The sequence below is a fragment of the Acomys minous genome (assembly GCF_964271855.1).
Source record: "Acomys minous genome assembly, chromosome: 10".
NCBI lineage: Eukaryota > Metazoa > Chordata > Mammalia > Rodentia > Muridae > Acomys > Acomys minous.
The window spans coordinates 1,051,068-1,068,619 of NC_140491.1; the positions used below are offsets into that span (position 1 = coordinate 1,051,068).

General features: G+C 38.4%; 2 protein-coding genes across 3 annotated transcripts in view; both read right to left on the minus strand.

Moving 5' to 3' along the window:
* The window catches only part of GABRB1 (gamma-aminobutyric acid type A receptor subunit beta1), a 458,545-nt gene that overhangs the window by 200,194 nt on the left and 240,799 nt on the right, over window positions 1–17,552 (minus strand). The gene's annotated exons all lie outside the window — the stretch shown is intronic.
* On the minus strand, window positions 6,393–8,448 carry LOC311606678 (ADP-ribosylation factor-like protein 5A). Its single transcript, XM_084798033.1, has one exon. It carries the CDS (start codon window positions 8,116–8,118, stop codon window positions 7,690–7,692), a length of 429 nt encoding a protein of 142 aa, XP_084654159.1. The 5' UTR covers window positions 8,119–8,448; the 3' UTR covers window positions 6,393–7,689.

Here is a 17,552-nt window from a genome sequence, read left to right on the forward strand (position 1 = left end):
CTAAGGGCGTGCTTCTCCTAGTGACACCAAGGGAAGCAATTGCTCCAGGAGTATTGCTTCTTTGCTGGACTGTGGGGGAACCTGAGAAACTGCACAGCTTCAAATGAGTTTAGGTGGAAAGATGTAATTTAATTTCTTCCTTGAGCACTCATGCTGCTAAAAATCTAGGGGAGACAACCCATTATGAGATGGATCTAAGAAATGGATTTTTGTTTTTAGAAAGGTATTTGCTTGTAAATAAGGACCTTAAAGTATACATGTTTTAAAGCTTAAAATTATTGACCTGAAGACTATAAAGGCTATGTAATCTATTTATAACTTCTTACACAATTATCCCAATATTTAGGGAGGGGAATAAAGATGAAAAATATTTTATTTGCCCTCAATCAGGCATTTATTCATTTGGAATGCATGGGCCGTTCAATTTTATAATGGAGTGAAGTAATCAGTTGCATGGCTGAGATCATCTTGTGGCCTGACCATGGCTGGGGAATTAATGATAGCCTCAAATATTTGATGACTATATTAGCTTTAATTGTCAACATGATATACCTTGAACTATTGGTCACCTGAGAGGAAAGACTTGCTTGAAGAATTGGCTATAATAGGCAATTCTGTGGCTGTGCCTTCATAGGTTGTCTTGATTATTAATAAGTGCAAGAAACCCAGCCCATTGTGGGTAGCATCATCCCTAGAAAAATGAGCCTGAGCCATTGCTAGCCATGAACCTGAAAGCAAGCCAGTCAGCAGTATTTTTCTACAGTTTCTGCTTGAGTTTCTCTTTGGACTTTCCTCATTGATAGACTAAGACTTGCACATGTAAGATGAACTAAACCCTTCCCTCCAACTTGCTTTGGTTCAGAGAATTTTATCACAGCAACCAAAAAGAAACTAGAGCAATGACGACAAAAACCATTTGTCTTCTGGGTAATGGTCCTCTCACCTGGTAGCCCTTGCTTCTTTATATGAACAGAAAAATTCTAAGAGTTCAATTTTCATGAACAAAGTTTTTCAATAATTTCCCATTTTTTGCTAATGAGATTATTTGTATACTAATCCTTTATTGGTTGAAATATCCTACATAGCCAAATCCAAAATGTGAGAGATTACATAAGGGTATAGATCCAGGCAAGCGAAATTTATGGGGAACTGCCTCTTAAATGACACATCAAAGAGTTATATAGAGTTAACTTCATTATTTATAGATTACATATTTGCTAATTTACCTACTTGCTGAAATTCATTTGTAAGCCCTCAGCAAAATTCAGTATTTTATGGTCAACTATATATAAACACAGAGCTAAGAAAATATTGAGTGACTTATGTACCCTATGAAATTGAAGGATGATGCTTTACTTTCTTTTTTTCCATTCAAATAAAACAAATTTTATTTTTCCTTTTTAAAAAATGTACTTATTTTAATTTATTTGTCTTACATAATGATTGTTATCCCCTTTCTTGCATCTTTTCATTCCCACCTCCCTCCTTCCTCCTCCCTATTAACCTCCCCTAGACCTCTGACAGGGGGGTCCCTCTTACCCCACCTTTTGACCACAGCCTATGAAGTCTCATCTGGAGAGCCTGCATCCCTTTCTTCTGTATGCTCACAGGACCTCCCTGCCAAGAGAAGTGATCTAACCACAGAAACTGAGTTCATGTTAGAGGCACTCCCCACTCTCCCCACAACTGTGAGAATCAGCTGTCCAGTGGCTATATCTGAACAGGGGTCTAGGTACACTGCATGCATTGTCCTTGGTTGGTGAAACAGTTTGTGCAGGCTCCTCTTGGTCCAAATCTGCCAGCCTCGATGGTCTCCTTGTAAAGCTCCTGAACCTGGGTTCTTCCATACCCCCACTCTTCCATATAAGTCTCAGCCCTCTGCCCCGAGTCCAGCTGCAAGTCCCAGCATCTTTCCTGTTCCCCTGCTGGGTGGAGTTTCTCAAAGCACACCTATGTTGGTAACATCCACTTATAAGTGAGTATATACCATGAGTGTCTTTCTGGATCTGGGTTATCTCACTCAGGATGATCTTTTCTAGTTCCGTCTATTTGCCTGCAAATTTTAAGATTTCCTTGTTTCTAACAGCTGAATAGTACTTCATTGTGTAAATATTTCACAGATTCTTTATCCATTGTCTGGTTCAGGGACATCTAGGTTGTTTCCATTTTTCCTAATGATAGTTATTTAAGTAAATTTCACCTTTTTCTTCAGTATCAAACAATTCAATAATAAGCACATATTCAAATTTCTTTTAAACACATATATGAGAATAGAACCTTTGGTTTGAAGAATGCATAAATTTGATATTAGTTATGACCTAGTTACTTTCCAAAGCAGTTTTACTACATGTGTGTCCCTTACAGTGATGTATGGAAGTTCCAGTGATAAGTATATTATTAGTTTTTTTGTCAGTTAGGTGAATATAAGTATGTACAACTCAATGAGTGTTTGCCTTTAGATTCCTCTAATTCTCATCAGAAATCTATGGATGATTGTTGTTTTGTTTTGTTTTTGGTCAAGTATTAATCTGGCCATAGTTTGTATTATAGTATATTATTTCTATGCATCAAAATGATAGCAAATGATGTTTCTTGGTGTTTAGTGAGGCTCAAAGTGGCATCCCAGCAATTCCACTACTGTTAAACCCAGGAGATCTGCTTTAATTTGTGATATGTTTAATATCATAAATGATATAATTTATCATATGTTATCACCTTTTAAAAATAGAGTATAAGACTGTAGCATCTTATGATGGCCAAAGGATACCTTACCCTCCTCTTAATTCCTTAATTATCAAAGATAGAAAACTCAGTTTATGATACTTTGAGATTATATAATGAACTTTGAGTGAATTGAAGGGAAAAAATGATTGAACCACTTACACTAAATTATCTGTAAGAAAAAGGAAAAATTCTCATGAAACCTGGTGTGTTCTTTTTCATCTTTCTTCTGAAAAGGTCGATTTATTCATGATCTAGTTTTTATATTAGTTCCTGTTTTGTAACTTGAAGGCCCTCTTCTTCTTTGTGACTAATAGATTTCACTCTCCTCCCATCTGTCAACAACAAACACAGCCGTTTAGTTAAAAGAATAGATTTCGTGGAATGTAGCATCAAGCACTTGAAATAACTTATGCCATTTCAAAGAGCCGGTGTGAATAATTTGGAAGAAGCCATGTAAATGCAATATGGATGATGAACTTAGCTGAGGTGGTTTCAGAAGAGGTATCATTCATTGCTACTCTATGAACCATTTTGAGGGAGTATAAGTTCAGTGCAAATACCTCATCTAACGTGGGCTTATCCCAACAAAAGACCCACTGTCTATCTTTTCTCCGCAGGCCTTCTGTGCTCCCACCCCTCTCTCTCCCCATGGCATATCTCAACTCTCATATCTCTCTGCACTCCCTCTCCTTCCTTGTGCCCTCTCTTCAAACACAACCTCTGTATTTTCCATTTCCCCTTCTGAGGGAGGTTTAAGCATCCTCCCTTGAGTCCTCCTTGTTACTTATCTTCTTTGGGTTTATGTATTGTAGTATGTTTATCCTGTACTATATGACTAAAATCTGCTTATAAGTGGGTACATACCATGTGTTTCTTTCTGCATCTATGTTAAATCACTCAGAACTATCTTTTCTAGTTTCATCCAATTCCCTCCAAATTTGTGATTTCCTTGTTTTTAGTAGATGAATAGTATTCCATTGTGTAAATGTACCACAGTTTCTTTATCAATTTTTTAGCTGAGGTACAACTCAGCTGTTTCCATATTCTGGAAATTAAAAATAAAGCTGCTATGACCATAGTTGAGCAAATGTCTTTGTTGTATGGTGGAGCATCTTTTAGGTACATTCCCAGGAATGGTGTAGCTGGGTCATGAGGTAGAACTATTCCCATTTTTCTGAGAAAGTTCCAGATTGACTTCCAAAGTGGTTGTACAAGTTTGTACTTCCACCCACAATGGAGGAGTGTTCCCCTTTCTCCACATCCTTACCAGCATGTGCTGTCTCTTGAGTTTTGATCTTAGCCATTCTGATAAGTATAAGATGGAAACTCAGAGTTGTTTTGATTTGCATTTCCTTGATGTAGCCAATGGGGAGCTCAGGCTTTATGTGGGTCCCCTAGTAAGAATAGCAGTGTATGTGGTGGGGGGCAGGGTCTGTCTCTGGCATGGACTCTGTTGCCTGCTTTTCAATCACTTTCCCCTGATGGGACTGCCTTGTCACACCACAGGGAAAGACGACTAACTCAATCTTGATGTAACTTGACGGTATGGGTGGGAATGGGGTGGGTGGGTAGTAGGGCTTGCTTTTCTAAGGGACAGGGAAAGGGGGAGGGGGAAGGGAGGGTGAGACTGGGGGAAGAGGAAGGAGGGGGCTATGACCTGGAAATAAAGTGAATAAATGAATAATTAAAAAAATAGACAAAAGACCCACTATATTAATGTGTATTGGTTCTATGAATTAAGCAAATGCATTTATTGAAATTGCTGGCATAAAAATTAATGACCATCACCAAAGATATAGATTTTAAAATTTATAATAACAAAGAAATTAAAATTCTAAGTGTATTAATTCTTTCCTGGCTAGGAGTACACTTTAATTTTTCCCAATGCATCTATCTATCTATCTATCTATCTATCTATCTATCTATCTATCTATCTATCTTCTATTAGGAGTTGGTTCTCTTCTTTTACTGTTGTGGCTGAGCTGTCTCTGCCACCCTAGAGCACACTCTTTTATTTATGTATCTTTTGACTTTCTTTTCCCTCTACTTAGTTTAGCACTTGGGTTTCTGTTCAGAGAAAAATGATTTTCAGAGATGCTTCTTGAGTCCTTGAAACAGAATTTTTTATAGGTCTGTGAACAAACTTTTGGAAGCACTTTGAGTTTAGTAAAGTTGATAACTATTCAATCAGCCTATACAAATTAATTGCAATGTTTATAATTATAACTATAAATATATAGAAAGCAAAGGACTTTATTTTCTTAAAAATTTATTATATTTCTTTTTACATATAAATTTATACTATTACACATAAATAAAATAAATTACATACAGCAGCAAGAACCACAAAGCAATCAGAAATTATATAAATGTTACATTCATAGTGATTTGGCTATTTGTATTTGTTGAACTTGAAGAAATCATCTTTCCTCTCTTGGTGAGTCTAAAATTCTGAATGGAAATCAATATCTGTCATATTTCATCTCTGTTAACATAAAACATCTATCTAGACCTAAAAACATCTTAATTCATAAACAACTAAGCTTAATTATAAAACTAAACCATGTGGTCTTTAACCTCATCTGAGACTAGAGAAGGGATAAAACTTAATTACCTGAGTGAACTGGAAGTGCAGGTTAGGAGTTTCCAAAACGAAAAAAATGACTCAAACTATAAGATATTTAGTATTGTTATGAAACACATGAATGACTTTTTAATAAAAAATTTGGGACAGTTATAGGAAACATTAGTGAGAATAAGTGATGTGTTTTGCAGTATAAAATCAACTCCATCAAAAGATGAGGGAACTTTGTACAAATAGACACACACACACATCGGAAATATGGTTAGCTCTGTGCACTAATTTACAAGTGAACTATCTGTCACACTATTTTAGTACTATGTTTAGTAGCTACTGAGAGTGCAAAAACAGTTTTTCATATCTGTAATTATTTCCCAATATCCTGCATGCTTTTAGAATTAGGTCTTGCTGAGAATGACATTAAGTCTGAAACGAGAATGGCTTAAAAACCACAGGTGCTTAGTTTTTTCTTGTTTAAATGCAAACTAATTTTCAGCACTCCTCAACTGATAAGATATCTACACAATTTTCACAGAGCTGCCTATGTCCCATCTTGAACATGTGAGATTTCTACATTCCAGTCTAAGATAATTGCTTCCTCTCCAGCCATCAGGCTAAGGTTCCCCACAGCAGCCAAGAGCAAAAGTGAATATGGGTGTTGCATTGTGACACGCTAGTTCTCCTTTGTCTAACACATGCCCTACGTCCTATTTTGTTATAAGGGGAGGTAAGAAATACATACTATACTGTCGTTTGTAAAGTCTTGTCATCTACATACAACACATTTTTTTTTGTCTTCCTAAAGAAGTGAAGAATGGATATTTCAGGATTTCTGTCAGCCTCTGTCACAGTGATCATTAGCCTTCTGCCATCATGACAGTAGTCAGCTCACAGCCAGGCTTAGAAAAAGATGAAAACCTGGACTATGTTGTTAGGAACATGTTTCTGTTGATATGCCAGAAAAGTTTTTCAACAGGAGTTTATTTAATAGTATACTTAAATACCTTTATTACTCTATTTTCATGACAGATTATTGATACTTTTTTAGGACATGATTTACACACATATTTCAACAATGTGGGGTGCCCTTTTTTATGTTAAACCACAGGATAATTTTGTTTATAGTTTGGACAGAAATACCTCAATTTTTAGGTAAATTTTTTAAAATTAACAAATGCAAGGTGTTTTGGGGCAAAATTACTTCTAGTACAAATAATTTAACATGTCAAATTTTCAATCAAATTCTTGAAAGCATTCAGAATATTTGAGTTTCTTAACTATTAATCAAGGCATTTTATGCAGTGGAAGAAGATGTAGGAAAACCTAGAGACAAAAATCTGCAAATTGAGAAATAAGCAATGTTCGTTGAAAACTATGCCTTATGTTTACTCTTAAATTCATTTTAACTGTTTGTCATATAATTTAATACCAAAAAAGGCTTCAGCTAAATTACTACCATTTATAGAATGTTACCTTTTTGGATAGATATATTTCACACCATGATTTTCAATTAAAAATTAACTGACAGGCTTAGTCCCATTTTATGAGCGACAGATTAGTAGCTGAGCTGGCATAAGGACTAACAGAAGGGAGAGCCTGACAATGCTAACCGTGTGGTTCTGCCCGGCCTCCTCAGGCAGGGGTCTAGCAGACACTCTACTCACCTGTGTTACAGTTTTCCATCTGTGTTACTCAGCAACAAAACAGGTATACAATGTTAAGCTTTTTCCTGTTTCTTTTTTAGGAGCAGCTCAATGACTCTGGGTCAGTGCTTGCTTGTTAGGACAACGCAGAGAACAGAGGGAAAAACTAAACAATGAGACTCAACACCAATGTTGGTGCATAACCTCATCAGGAGAATAACTAAGGCTACTATTAATCTGTGATATTTGCTTTTCTTTAGAACACAAATCAAAGCCATTAACCTGAACTTGAGGTATATACGTAATACATATTCAACTGTAAGCAAAATACTTTCCATAATATTACATTTTTAAAAACTGCAAACAGTATCTGTGCTGATTTGTATTTGATTCAATGTAGTAAGAAGGGAACACTCAACTTGGGGTGGGGAGGGAGAATCACGCTGACAATAAAGTTCTGAAGTTCAAATGTCTTCCTCTCCCTCTGTGCTCGCAACAGCTATCCCATGTCCTGAGAGGAATCATCATGAGAAAATGTCCGTTACAGCTTTGGAAGGAATGAGAAAGCAAACTGGGTGGTGACATTTCATCTTTGTTTTCAAATAAGTGCTCTTAATTTTTCTTCTTATAGAAAATTCTTAAATCAGTTTATTATAAATATATCTAAACCATTTTTTGCAGCTTTCAGGTAAAGTCCAGCACTTTGTTCATACAGAGTCCATGAGAAGAGTTCAGTAGAGATCATCTGATCTTCAGCCGTGATATCATCCATTCAAATCCTTGGCATAACCCCTCGCCAGTAAGAGCGCAGCACGCTTGGATATGCCATTGGTGGTCTTTTATAGCCGTTAGCTTCAAAAACTGGGAGATTTCCGCTACTGTCATGCATTCTTTAACATCTTGTTTATTAGCAAAAATCAGCAGCCCAGCTTTCCTTAGGTCCTCATGGGCTAGCATTTTGTAGAGCTCCTCTCTAGTTACAGAAATTCTTTCTCTGTCTGTGCTGTCCACAACAACTATTACAAACTCTGTGTTAGTATAGTAAGTGTTCCAGGAAGAGCGGAGGGATTCTTGGCCGCCAATATCCCACATCAGGAAACGAGTATTATTAACCACAATCTCTTCCACATTACTTCCTATTGTAGGGGATGTATGTACAACTTCATTCATGGAAAACTGGTAAAGGATGGTATAGTCTTCCCTGCATTGTCCAGCCCAACAATGATAACTTTGTGCTCCTGGTGATTGAACAGCCTCCAGATCCGGGTGAAGAGAATTCCCATCCTCGGGCAGCGAAGCCCTCCAGCCGCCCGGGCTCAGGCTGCGAGGCAGAAGGACGCACCAGGGCCTCCGCCTCTGCTCCCACGCCGGCCGTGCGCCCGCTTCCAGGGACCCGCGGGGAGGCCGCAGCCCAGGCCGCCCAGCCACGCGCGAGGCCCCGCCGCTACCGCCATGGCGCTCGCCTGGCTCGCGGACATCGCCGCCGCGTTGTCTGCTCGAGCCTCGCGGGCCACCGTCGGGGTGTCCTTTTAAATCTAGTTTTTTTCTTCACATGTTTTTAAATAAGTACTTCAGGTTCCCAAGGACACAGGATAAAATCACTCCTTGTATATGCCCATCATACCATCAAGGATGTGAGAGCACAGTTGCATTTGAGTAGAAAAACCTTCAAAACAGTACAGCGAGGTATGGAGTCCACACTTGAGCTGGCTGGTGAGTCCATGAGTTCAAGAAAAAGCTGAGGCCAAGGAGAACTCCGTACTATATTGAACATAATACTCTAAACTAGTGGTTCTCAGCCTTCCTAATACTTTAATAAAGTCCCTTATGTTGTGGTGAGCACAACCATAAAATTATTTTGTTGATACTTCATAACTATAATTTTGCTATAGTTATGAATTGTAATGTAATTTTCTGGTGTACAGGACATCTGATATGTGACCCCCAGTTTGCGAACCACTGCTGTAGACTATATATAGGAGACATCTGGGACAGACCTAAAACCTCGTGGACTAGAGCATCATACAGAAAAGTTCCAAGAGCCCATAGATTGGAATGCCATCTAGAAACATTCTTATGCAGGTGGAGAATTCTTGGCTACTTGATGATGAAGAGAATGAAGACAAAAAGGAGGAAAAATTAAGAGTCTTACCATAGTAGCAAAGAAAGCACAAAACAGTAAGGTATATCAGCTCCTATAGTAGAGAGCAAAGGAGAGCATTGCTGATTTTAAGAACTGTGCCTCCGGCGCTGAGTGAAAAAGCTCCTTTTGCTAAGAAATGGTGTATGCTACCTGAATTACTATGAATATCGGCTACCAATGGCCCAGAAAATAAACCATCTGAGGATGAACAGAAGATGGCAATGGAGTTAATGCAAGGATATAGAAATAAAAATCATAGGCCATCAGCCAAAGAACATTCTTCTGATATCAAAATAGACTGAATCAGAAGTTAAAAATTCAGAACATAACTAAGCAGGAAGTGAAAACAAGACCAAGCGAAGGAGAAGAGGGTTAGAGAAAGTGCAAATTTTAAAATACATAAAATATTCATAGTTTTTGTATTGAACTTTGAACTTTTCTTTTGTATTTGAAATGTATCAAAAAATTGGAGTACAAATGCAGAAATTAAAGTATTTAATTTCTCCTCTATGTCTGCCACTATTCTAGGGGCTGGGAGTGTAAGGAATAGAGAAGGTGAATAGAGGGGCGGGGGAATAAAGAAAGGACAGATGCACAGACAGTAAAGCAGAATCAGGTGGGTTCTTGCTACCTCTGCAAGCCTCCACCTCAGAGTGTGTCTTACCTTCAGCACCTGGTGTGGGTGGGAAGCTGGTCAAGTGGGAGGTGTTTACCCCAGCAATCTGCCTGAGGCTGTAAACATCCAAGAACAAGAAGAGGAAGCAGCTGATTCTAGTCTTTGCAACACTGGCCAGTCTTTTATAAACACTCATCCTCCAATCCTAAGGAGAATTTTGTCCTTCTTTTTGAGCCTGGCCTATATGAATAGCAGATTTGCCAATTTCCTATGGGTTAGAGCAGAGGGCTGTGCTCATGTTAATGTCAACAATATATACAGTTTAATATTCAGGATTTCACTCCCTACAAAGCTCCCTGACTTCATTTGAAAATTCATTATAATCAAGTGAATTTTATTAAAAAATAATAGGGGAGAGTAAGTGTCTTCTGTTCTCCTCTACCATCCCCTCTTTTCTTTTCTCTTTCCTTCTGAACCAGGAGACTGGCTCGGGAATGTCTTTAGAGATTCCCTTTGATGTCTGGTGTTGCTTGGCTTAGACCAAAGAAAGAGCCAGCCCAAAGCATAGAGGTGGAAGAGGATAAAAAAGGGATGCTTACTTTTCCGTATTCCTCTGTTCAGGATCAGCCTAGTGAACCAGGTTGCTGTTCTGAAGCCTACATTTTATACCAACTGCCATTGCTGTAAAGCATCATGGGAATTTCCTTATATCTGCACCCTCCTCTCCTCCCTCGGGCTCTGGTAGGATAATGACATGTTCTCTATCCCTGAAATGCAGGTCACACTCTTTGGAACCTATGCACAGCTTATACATGACATGAGACTTTGGAGATGTGATAATAGCAAAGACTTGAGTTGATCTTATCCTGAGTCCCTTTGTTGTGTCATCATAACAAGTTAGGGGGGTCAAATACAGACTGGAAGAAGAGGGATTAAAGTGATTTGTGTGAAGATGTGTTTCCTAGAAAAAGCCAAGAGGTGGGTTCTCTTTGTAGAGTCTCCAGTGGAACATTGTCTTTCTGGTGCCCTGACTTCAACATAGTGAAGTTTATTTGGAACTCCTAACCTTAAGATCTATAAATGAGTAAGTTATGTGGATTATAAATGTGTATATATTCAGCCATTGAGCTTGTAGTAATGTGTTATAGTGTTGCTGGGGCACTCACACATGAGCCCGGGGAAGTAAATGATGCTGCTTTTCTAGTGCAAGGTGAGGCCCTAACTCCAGGTAGCTAGCTTGGACTTGGTTCACACTCTATAGGTAGTTCTTAAGGTTTCCTCCATCACTCACTTTGAGTGTGCCATACATCTGTCTCTGGAGTTTTTTCCTTCTTTCATTTTTTGAATTGTGGGTATAGTTAATAATACTCCCTCTACACTAATTGAACTGGCGGGTAGATGAGTTAGTGGAGTGAGAACAATTTTCCTAAATTGTAAAGCAACTGCTCTGCTAGTTGAGATGTTCTCCTTCATTTACATTACTGTGTTACATGCATTTTGTTACTTGGTACAAATGAATAATCAATCTGAAAAAAAAAAAACAGATGTCACCAGCACACATTAGTATGATGCTCAGATCGCAAGATTAGATTATGATTAATAGTTTCTAGGCAGACATGAAAAGGTTGATGACTACGACGTGGAAATGGCATTACGCCTGCTCATGGGTAAGAGTTGATGACTAAGCAATTCTTTTCATGTGCCAGCAAGCTCTGCCTTCCACATGAGATGGGACTCTTTGCAGTTGTCTGTAGGAGTTTCACACACTGTCAAGATCAGAGATGTCTGTTTGCTTCTGCTATTCAATTTTTACTTGTCACTTCTACGCAGCAGCCATCCATAACCTCCAAGCTGAATTAAGCCAGGCCATAAATGTTCTCACAGTATCTTCTTTCTCTTTGCTAAGATCCATACAGTAGTCTGTCTCCCACCACTCAGCTGTTGGTATACTATATCCATGTCCTTAACATATGGCAGCAACTAGAAGAGCCCAGGAAGTGCCGAAGTACCACTGAGTCCCTTGCAGCCTTATTCTTTGCAGTCCTTTGGTAGGTTTGTACACTTTGCACAGCAAATGAGCAAATAAATATAGCACACATCTAAAGTTAATTCTATATGTTTAATGTATTAAGGCAATTTGCCCAGCATTAACTTTTTTTTCCCAGCATTAACTTTTATGGATTTGGGACTTGTGACAATTAATATTCTTTTAGTAATCCTCAGTACCTTTATAATAATTTATAGGTCAAAAACAATGCAGGGGAAATGCCATAATGTAAAAATAGTTACGTTAAGTTGAACAGCCAAATTGCAGAATCATAGAAATAGCCACACAAAACTGAAAATCTGTGGACCCTGAGAGACTTCCCTTCTGCTGTCTAAATTTAATGTGGGCAATTTAATACTTCACAGCCTCTGTGTAAACTTAGCTTTTCACTTTAGTGGGCAACTAGACTCTAAGGTTAAATAGCTTATATCGATTTTCTATTGGAATCAAACAGGTCAAAGATTGGATGGCATTTAGCAGATGTGATTTTTTAAGTTGTGGGATCCTGCCTTTAACAGGGATTGTATTGCTAAGCCTCCCATTTCTCTTATACTGATGTATATTAAATAGTACATCAACTGAGTGTTAGTTCACTTGAGTAAGGAAGATAGAGGGCATTTTGGAGCTGGAAAAAACATAGCTGTCTAAGCCACCAGCAGGAAAACATGCTTTAGAAGATGATACCTGCTCATCCTAACACAGTTGAAGCAGTAGGGAAGGAGACCTGCAAAGGCTGCAGAATATACAACCTCACTTCTAGACCCAGTGACCCTCAAGCCAGGCTCACTAGTGCCTGAGCTCTCCCAAGCTGCAAATTGACATTCATTTCTCCATTTACTGATTCACTTAGCAAGGTTTTTGATTTAAAGTAAATGAGTGAAGTTCTAGGTCTTCCACTGAAGTCTGAAAAATCACGCACAAAGTTGGACAATGAAGGAAAACTATGAGCGCATTGTAGTTACTCTGTATAAACAGGTGACAAAGAAGACATAGGTTTACTTAGAAACTGTAACAATTGTTGAAGTGTTTAGACTAGGGAAGAAAGTCTGAAACCAAACTTATACAACTGCAAAGTTATATTTAATTAAATAACTTTACATCTTTTTAATCCTCCCCACCTCATCGTTTGGGATGCTGGGAGAATTATATAAATTATTAAATTACCCAATTTAGCTTTCCATTGATCCTGTCACTAGAGTAGAGGGGACAACAGGTAGACATCATCATTTGAAATATTTTCTCTTTTCCTTTGTCACTTTTCTGCTTTGAGAACAAAATACTGGAGTCACAAGGTGTTAAAATATCCAGGGACATTTAAATTGTAGATAGGATAGAAAGTTCTGGAAATAGTCTTAAGATATTGTCAAAGGCTCAGATATAGTGGTCAACTCTCTGATCTAAAGTTCTGTTTAAATAAATGAAATGAAAGGCAGGCAGACACATTCATTTAAATGCAACAACATTCAAAGAGCCAGAAGGGTTCACTCTCAAGTCAGTTCCGCAGTTCTTCAAAATAGACAACACAAATAGAACCAAAAGCTCAGCAAATGGTGGGGTAAGGTCTACTTTGGCCATGTATACCTTCTCAGAAGGGACCCACATGCAGGATAAAAAATAAAACACCACAAAGATATGAATCATTGGGGCAGGAGAATCAGGAGCAAATCCAAGGATGGTACAGGGGTGTAAACATGTCAGCAGTCAAAGGTCTGGAACAGGAGCCTCTCCTTGAAGACCTTAGGAATTCCAAACCTCTCATTTCCTTATTGTTGAAAAGAACCTGAGTTATAGTATTGGCTGTCTTTTTATCCATTTGAAACAGTCTTATTGAAATACAGAATAATCCTAATAAAACATAAAACTAAAGTTTCTTTGCATGTTATATTACTTATTTGTTGTAAGGTGTATATGTACAATGTTTGCTACATGAAACATTCTAATATATTGTGGCTGATCTGGAGCTACTATGTATTTCAGTGTTAATTGCTTGTTGCCCCAAGATCTTTACTGTCTTATTTAAGAGCACATTCTCACATACACCAAGTCATGGTATGTAACCTTGCCTCCCAAATTATCCCTGGTTAGACAAGAAAGTTCCCTACACCTGCTCTGAGTAGAAAAGAGGTAAGCAGAGCTAAGGTTCACAGGTTTGGAGAGGCAGAGGGATCATGGGAGAAAGGGGTGGCAGAGAGAAAGAGGAAGTAATGAGCAGGTGGCCATTGTTTAGCATAAAGAAGAAGCACATAGCCAGGAGGAGCTTGCTCTAAGGATTGCTTTTATGAAGAGAAGCAGTTTAAGTAATGCTGGAAGGTTATTAAAATTTTAACAGGTTCCTGTGTACTTTTATCTCTATAATAGTGAGTTAATAATAGCCAGTGTATTAATAATCATATGAATCAAGGTTAACTAGTAAGAATCTTTCTACATAAGTATACAACCCAGTGGCATTTATCACACAGCCTTATTATACAACTACTGCAACTTAAATTCCTTGCTCACCCACCAAGGCACTCTACCTGTGTGACTTATTCACTCCTCACTTGTCTCTCTTCAGTCTCCTTTCTACTTTCTCGATGAATTTGTCTAATCAGGATATTGCACACAATTAGAATGTCACTCCTTTTTCTTCATGTGTCCTGTAAATTTTGGTGTATTTTACACACTATTGTGTGTACATCCCTGTTGTAGTACTTGTCAAAACTTCATTAGTTTTCATGGGCGTATACTATCCTTTTGTTTGTATGAACCCCCTGTTATTTTCCCAATTGCATGCTGATGGATACTAGTTAGTTTTACTTTTCTATTTACTGTGAATAGTATTGCTAGAAAGATTTGCATACAAGACACATGATAATTTTTTATTTGAAAAAAAAAAACCCCTAAGGGACTGTAGAGATAGCTCAGAGGTTAAGAGCACTGGCTGTTCTTCTAGAGACCCTGAGTTCAGTTCTCAGTACCCACATGTGGCTCACAACCATCTATAATGGGATCTAATGCCCTCTTCTGATGTGCATGTATGCATATGGAAAAAACACTCATATATTAAACATATACATAAATAAATAAATTAAAAACATTCTTTTCATACAATGTACATACAAATTTTCATATAAAAACTGGTCATGTTTATCTCCACTCCCAATTCCTCCCACATACTCCACACCTCACTCACTACCTCACTCTATGCCCTTTCTTCTTTTTTTTTACTTATTCTCTTTTTTTTGGTCTGACATTTTATTATTATTATTATTATTATTATTATTATTATTATTATTATTAATTTATTCTTGTTAAATCTCAATGGTTATCCCCTCCCTTGTATCCTCCCATTCCTCCCTCCCTCCCATTTTTCCCTTACTCCCCTCTCCTATGACTGTTCCTGAGGGTGACCTCCTCCCCCTGTATATGCTCATAGGGTATCAAGTCTCTTCTTGGTAACCTGCTGTCCTTCCTCTGAGTGCCACCAGGTCTCCCCCTCCAGGGGACATGGTAAAATGTGAGGCACCAGAGTACGTGAGAAAGTCATATCCCACTCTCCACTCAGCTGTGGAGAATGTTCTGTCCATTGGCTAGATCTGGGTAGGGGTTTGAAGTTTATGGCCTGTATTGTCCTTGGCTGGTGCCATAGTTGGAGCGGGACCCCTGGGCCCAAATCTGCCCATCATAATGTCCTTCTTGTAGGTTTCTAGGACCCTCTGGATCCTTCTACTTTGCCATTCTCCCATGCTTCTCTCATTTAGAGTCCCAGTAGGATGTCCTCCCCTCTGTCCCAGTTTCCTGGTAAGTGAAGACTTTCATGGGACATGCTCCTTGGGCTAGTATGCAGATATTAGTGAGTATATACGATTTGACTCTTTCTGCTTCTGGGTTAACTCACTCATTATGATCATTTCTAGCTCAATCCATTTGTCCACAAATTTTGGGAATTCCTTGTTTTTAATAGCTGAATAGTATTCCATAGTGTAAATGTACCACAGTTTCTTTATCCATTCTTCTATTGAGGGACACTTAGGCTGTTTCCATGTTCTGGCTATTATGAATAAGGCTGCTATGAACATGGTTGAGCAAATTTTCTTGTTGTGTGCTGGAGCATCTTCCGGGTATATTCCAAGGAGTGGAATAGCTGGGTCTTGAGGAAGCTCTACTCCCAGTTTTCTGAGATAGCACCAGATAGATTTCCAAAGTGGCTGTACTAGTTTGCATTCCCACCAGCAATGAAGGAGTGTTCCTCTCTCCCCACATCCTCGCCAGCATGTGGTGTCACTTGAATTTTTGATCTTAGCCATTCTGATGGGTGTAAGATGGAATCTCAGAGTTGTTTTGATTTGCATTTCCCTGATTATGCCATTTTTCTTTATTCTTAACAAACAAACACAACAAAAGACAATAAATGAACACAGACACAAACACACAAAAACCACAAAATCTGAAACCAAAAGACATCAGCAAAAGACCCGTATGATAAAAAATGTCAAAAAGGGGTATATGAGATGAAAAGTTTATATAAATTGGGCTGAGTTCACTTGCATTGAACAACTACTGCTGAGTGTCAAGCCTTCCTTGAAATATGTGGTTAATATATCCAGTGAAACTCCACTAGAGAAGATGAAATTTTCATTTTCAAGAAAGTAATAATTGCAAATAGCTTTTTGATTGGGGAAAGGGAAGTCCTGTTTAGGAGGATCCCATCTGCCTTGACCTATGCAGACCCTGTGCATGCTGCCACAGTCTCTCTGAGTTCACATGTGCATCAGCCCTCTCTGGTGTGGAGAACGCTGTTTCTTTGGAGTTACCCACCATCTCTGGCTCTTACAATGTTTTTGCATAAATCTGTTAGCCCTGTAATTGTGAAGAAGTCAACATCTAAATCAACATATATAGTTGAGTATCATTTCTGATTTCATAGTAGTCTGCAAATATACTTTTTCATATATGACATTACTGGTCCAAAATATAAGCATAGTCCTTTAAATTTATGCAATCTAGATTTTATGAGACAAAAGATGACTATAAAATAAGTTATAGTCAGTTGTATGCAGAGTCTCTGTGTGAGGCAGAGTGGGAAGCTACGTTCATGAAAATCAATTACAACAGAGACATCAATTGTGAGTCCTCAGCTATTTTGACTGTCATATGATGCTGGATGTTATGAAGAGAGTTAAAAATGGTACTGACTCTGAAAGCACATTTTTTTCCAGATCGCACAGAGTGCATGCACTAATAAGCAAGCAAAGCCAGAAGTTGACACTTTCAGGAAGAAATAAACAGAGAACAGTTAAGTTGAATTGCAGAACTTGTCATCATTAAGTTACTGCACTGACTTGAAGGAGAGATAAACATGTTTTTGTTTAGATCACAAGTGGGGGATGAGAAAAAGACTTTTGAGAGAGCAGGTGATGTTTATCCCCTTAGAAGGCAAACCACCGTGTGGGGGAGATTGGTTGTTAACCAGCTGAAAAACATCCTTGAATCAATTCTGAGAGGAGGTATAAAAATGAGCCAAACAAAAGAGGCGGGACCTTTGGAGACTTGGGATAATTTTGGCTGTTCATTGCTCTACTTCAAGAGGCTCCTAGAGAGAACCACTCGAGGGAAGGCTTCAGGGCTCTGAGCTCCAGCTGAGGTTCCAGGTTCTGGTTGTTCCAGGTTCCAGCAGAAGAAATCCTCCTGACTATGTCAGGAGAATTGTTCCTCAGAACTGATATCCTTACAGTTTCATTATTGTATTCTTTAATCTCCTTTTCCTATTGTTTAGGTTAGTCATCTTATAAATGAGGCACTCTTGGTTAATAAGTTTG

Coding starts and splice junctions, on each gene's coding strand:
- LOC311606678 (XM_084798033.1), bottom strand. CDS start 8,118: ATGAATGAAGTTGTACATACATCCCCTACAATAGGAAGTAATGTGGAA.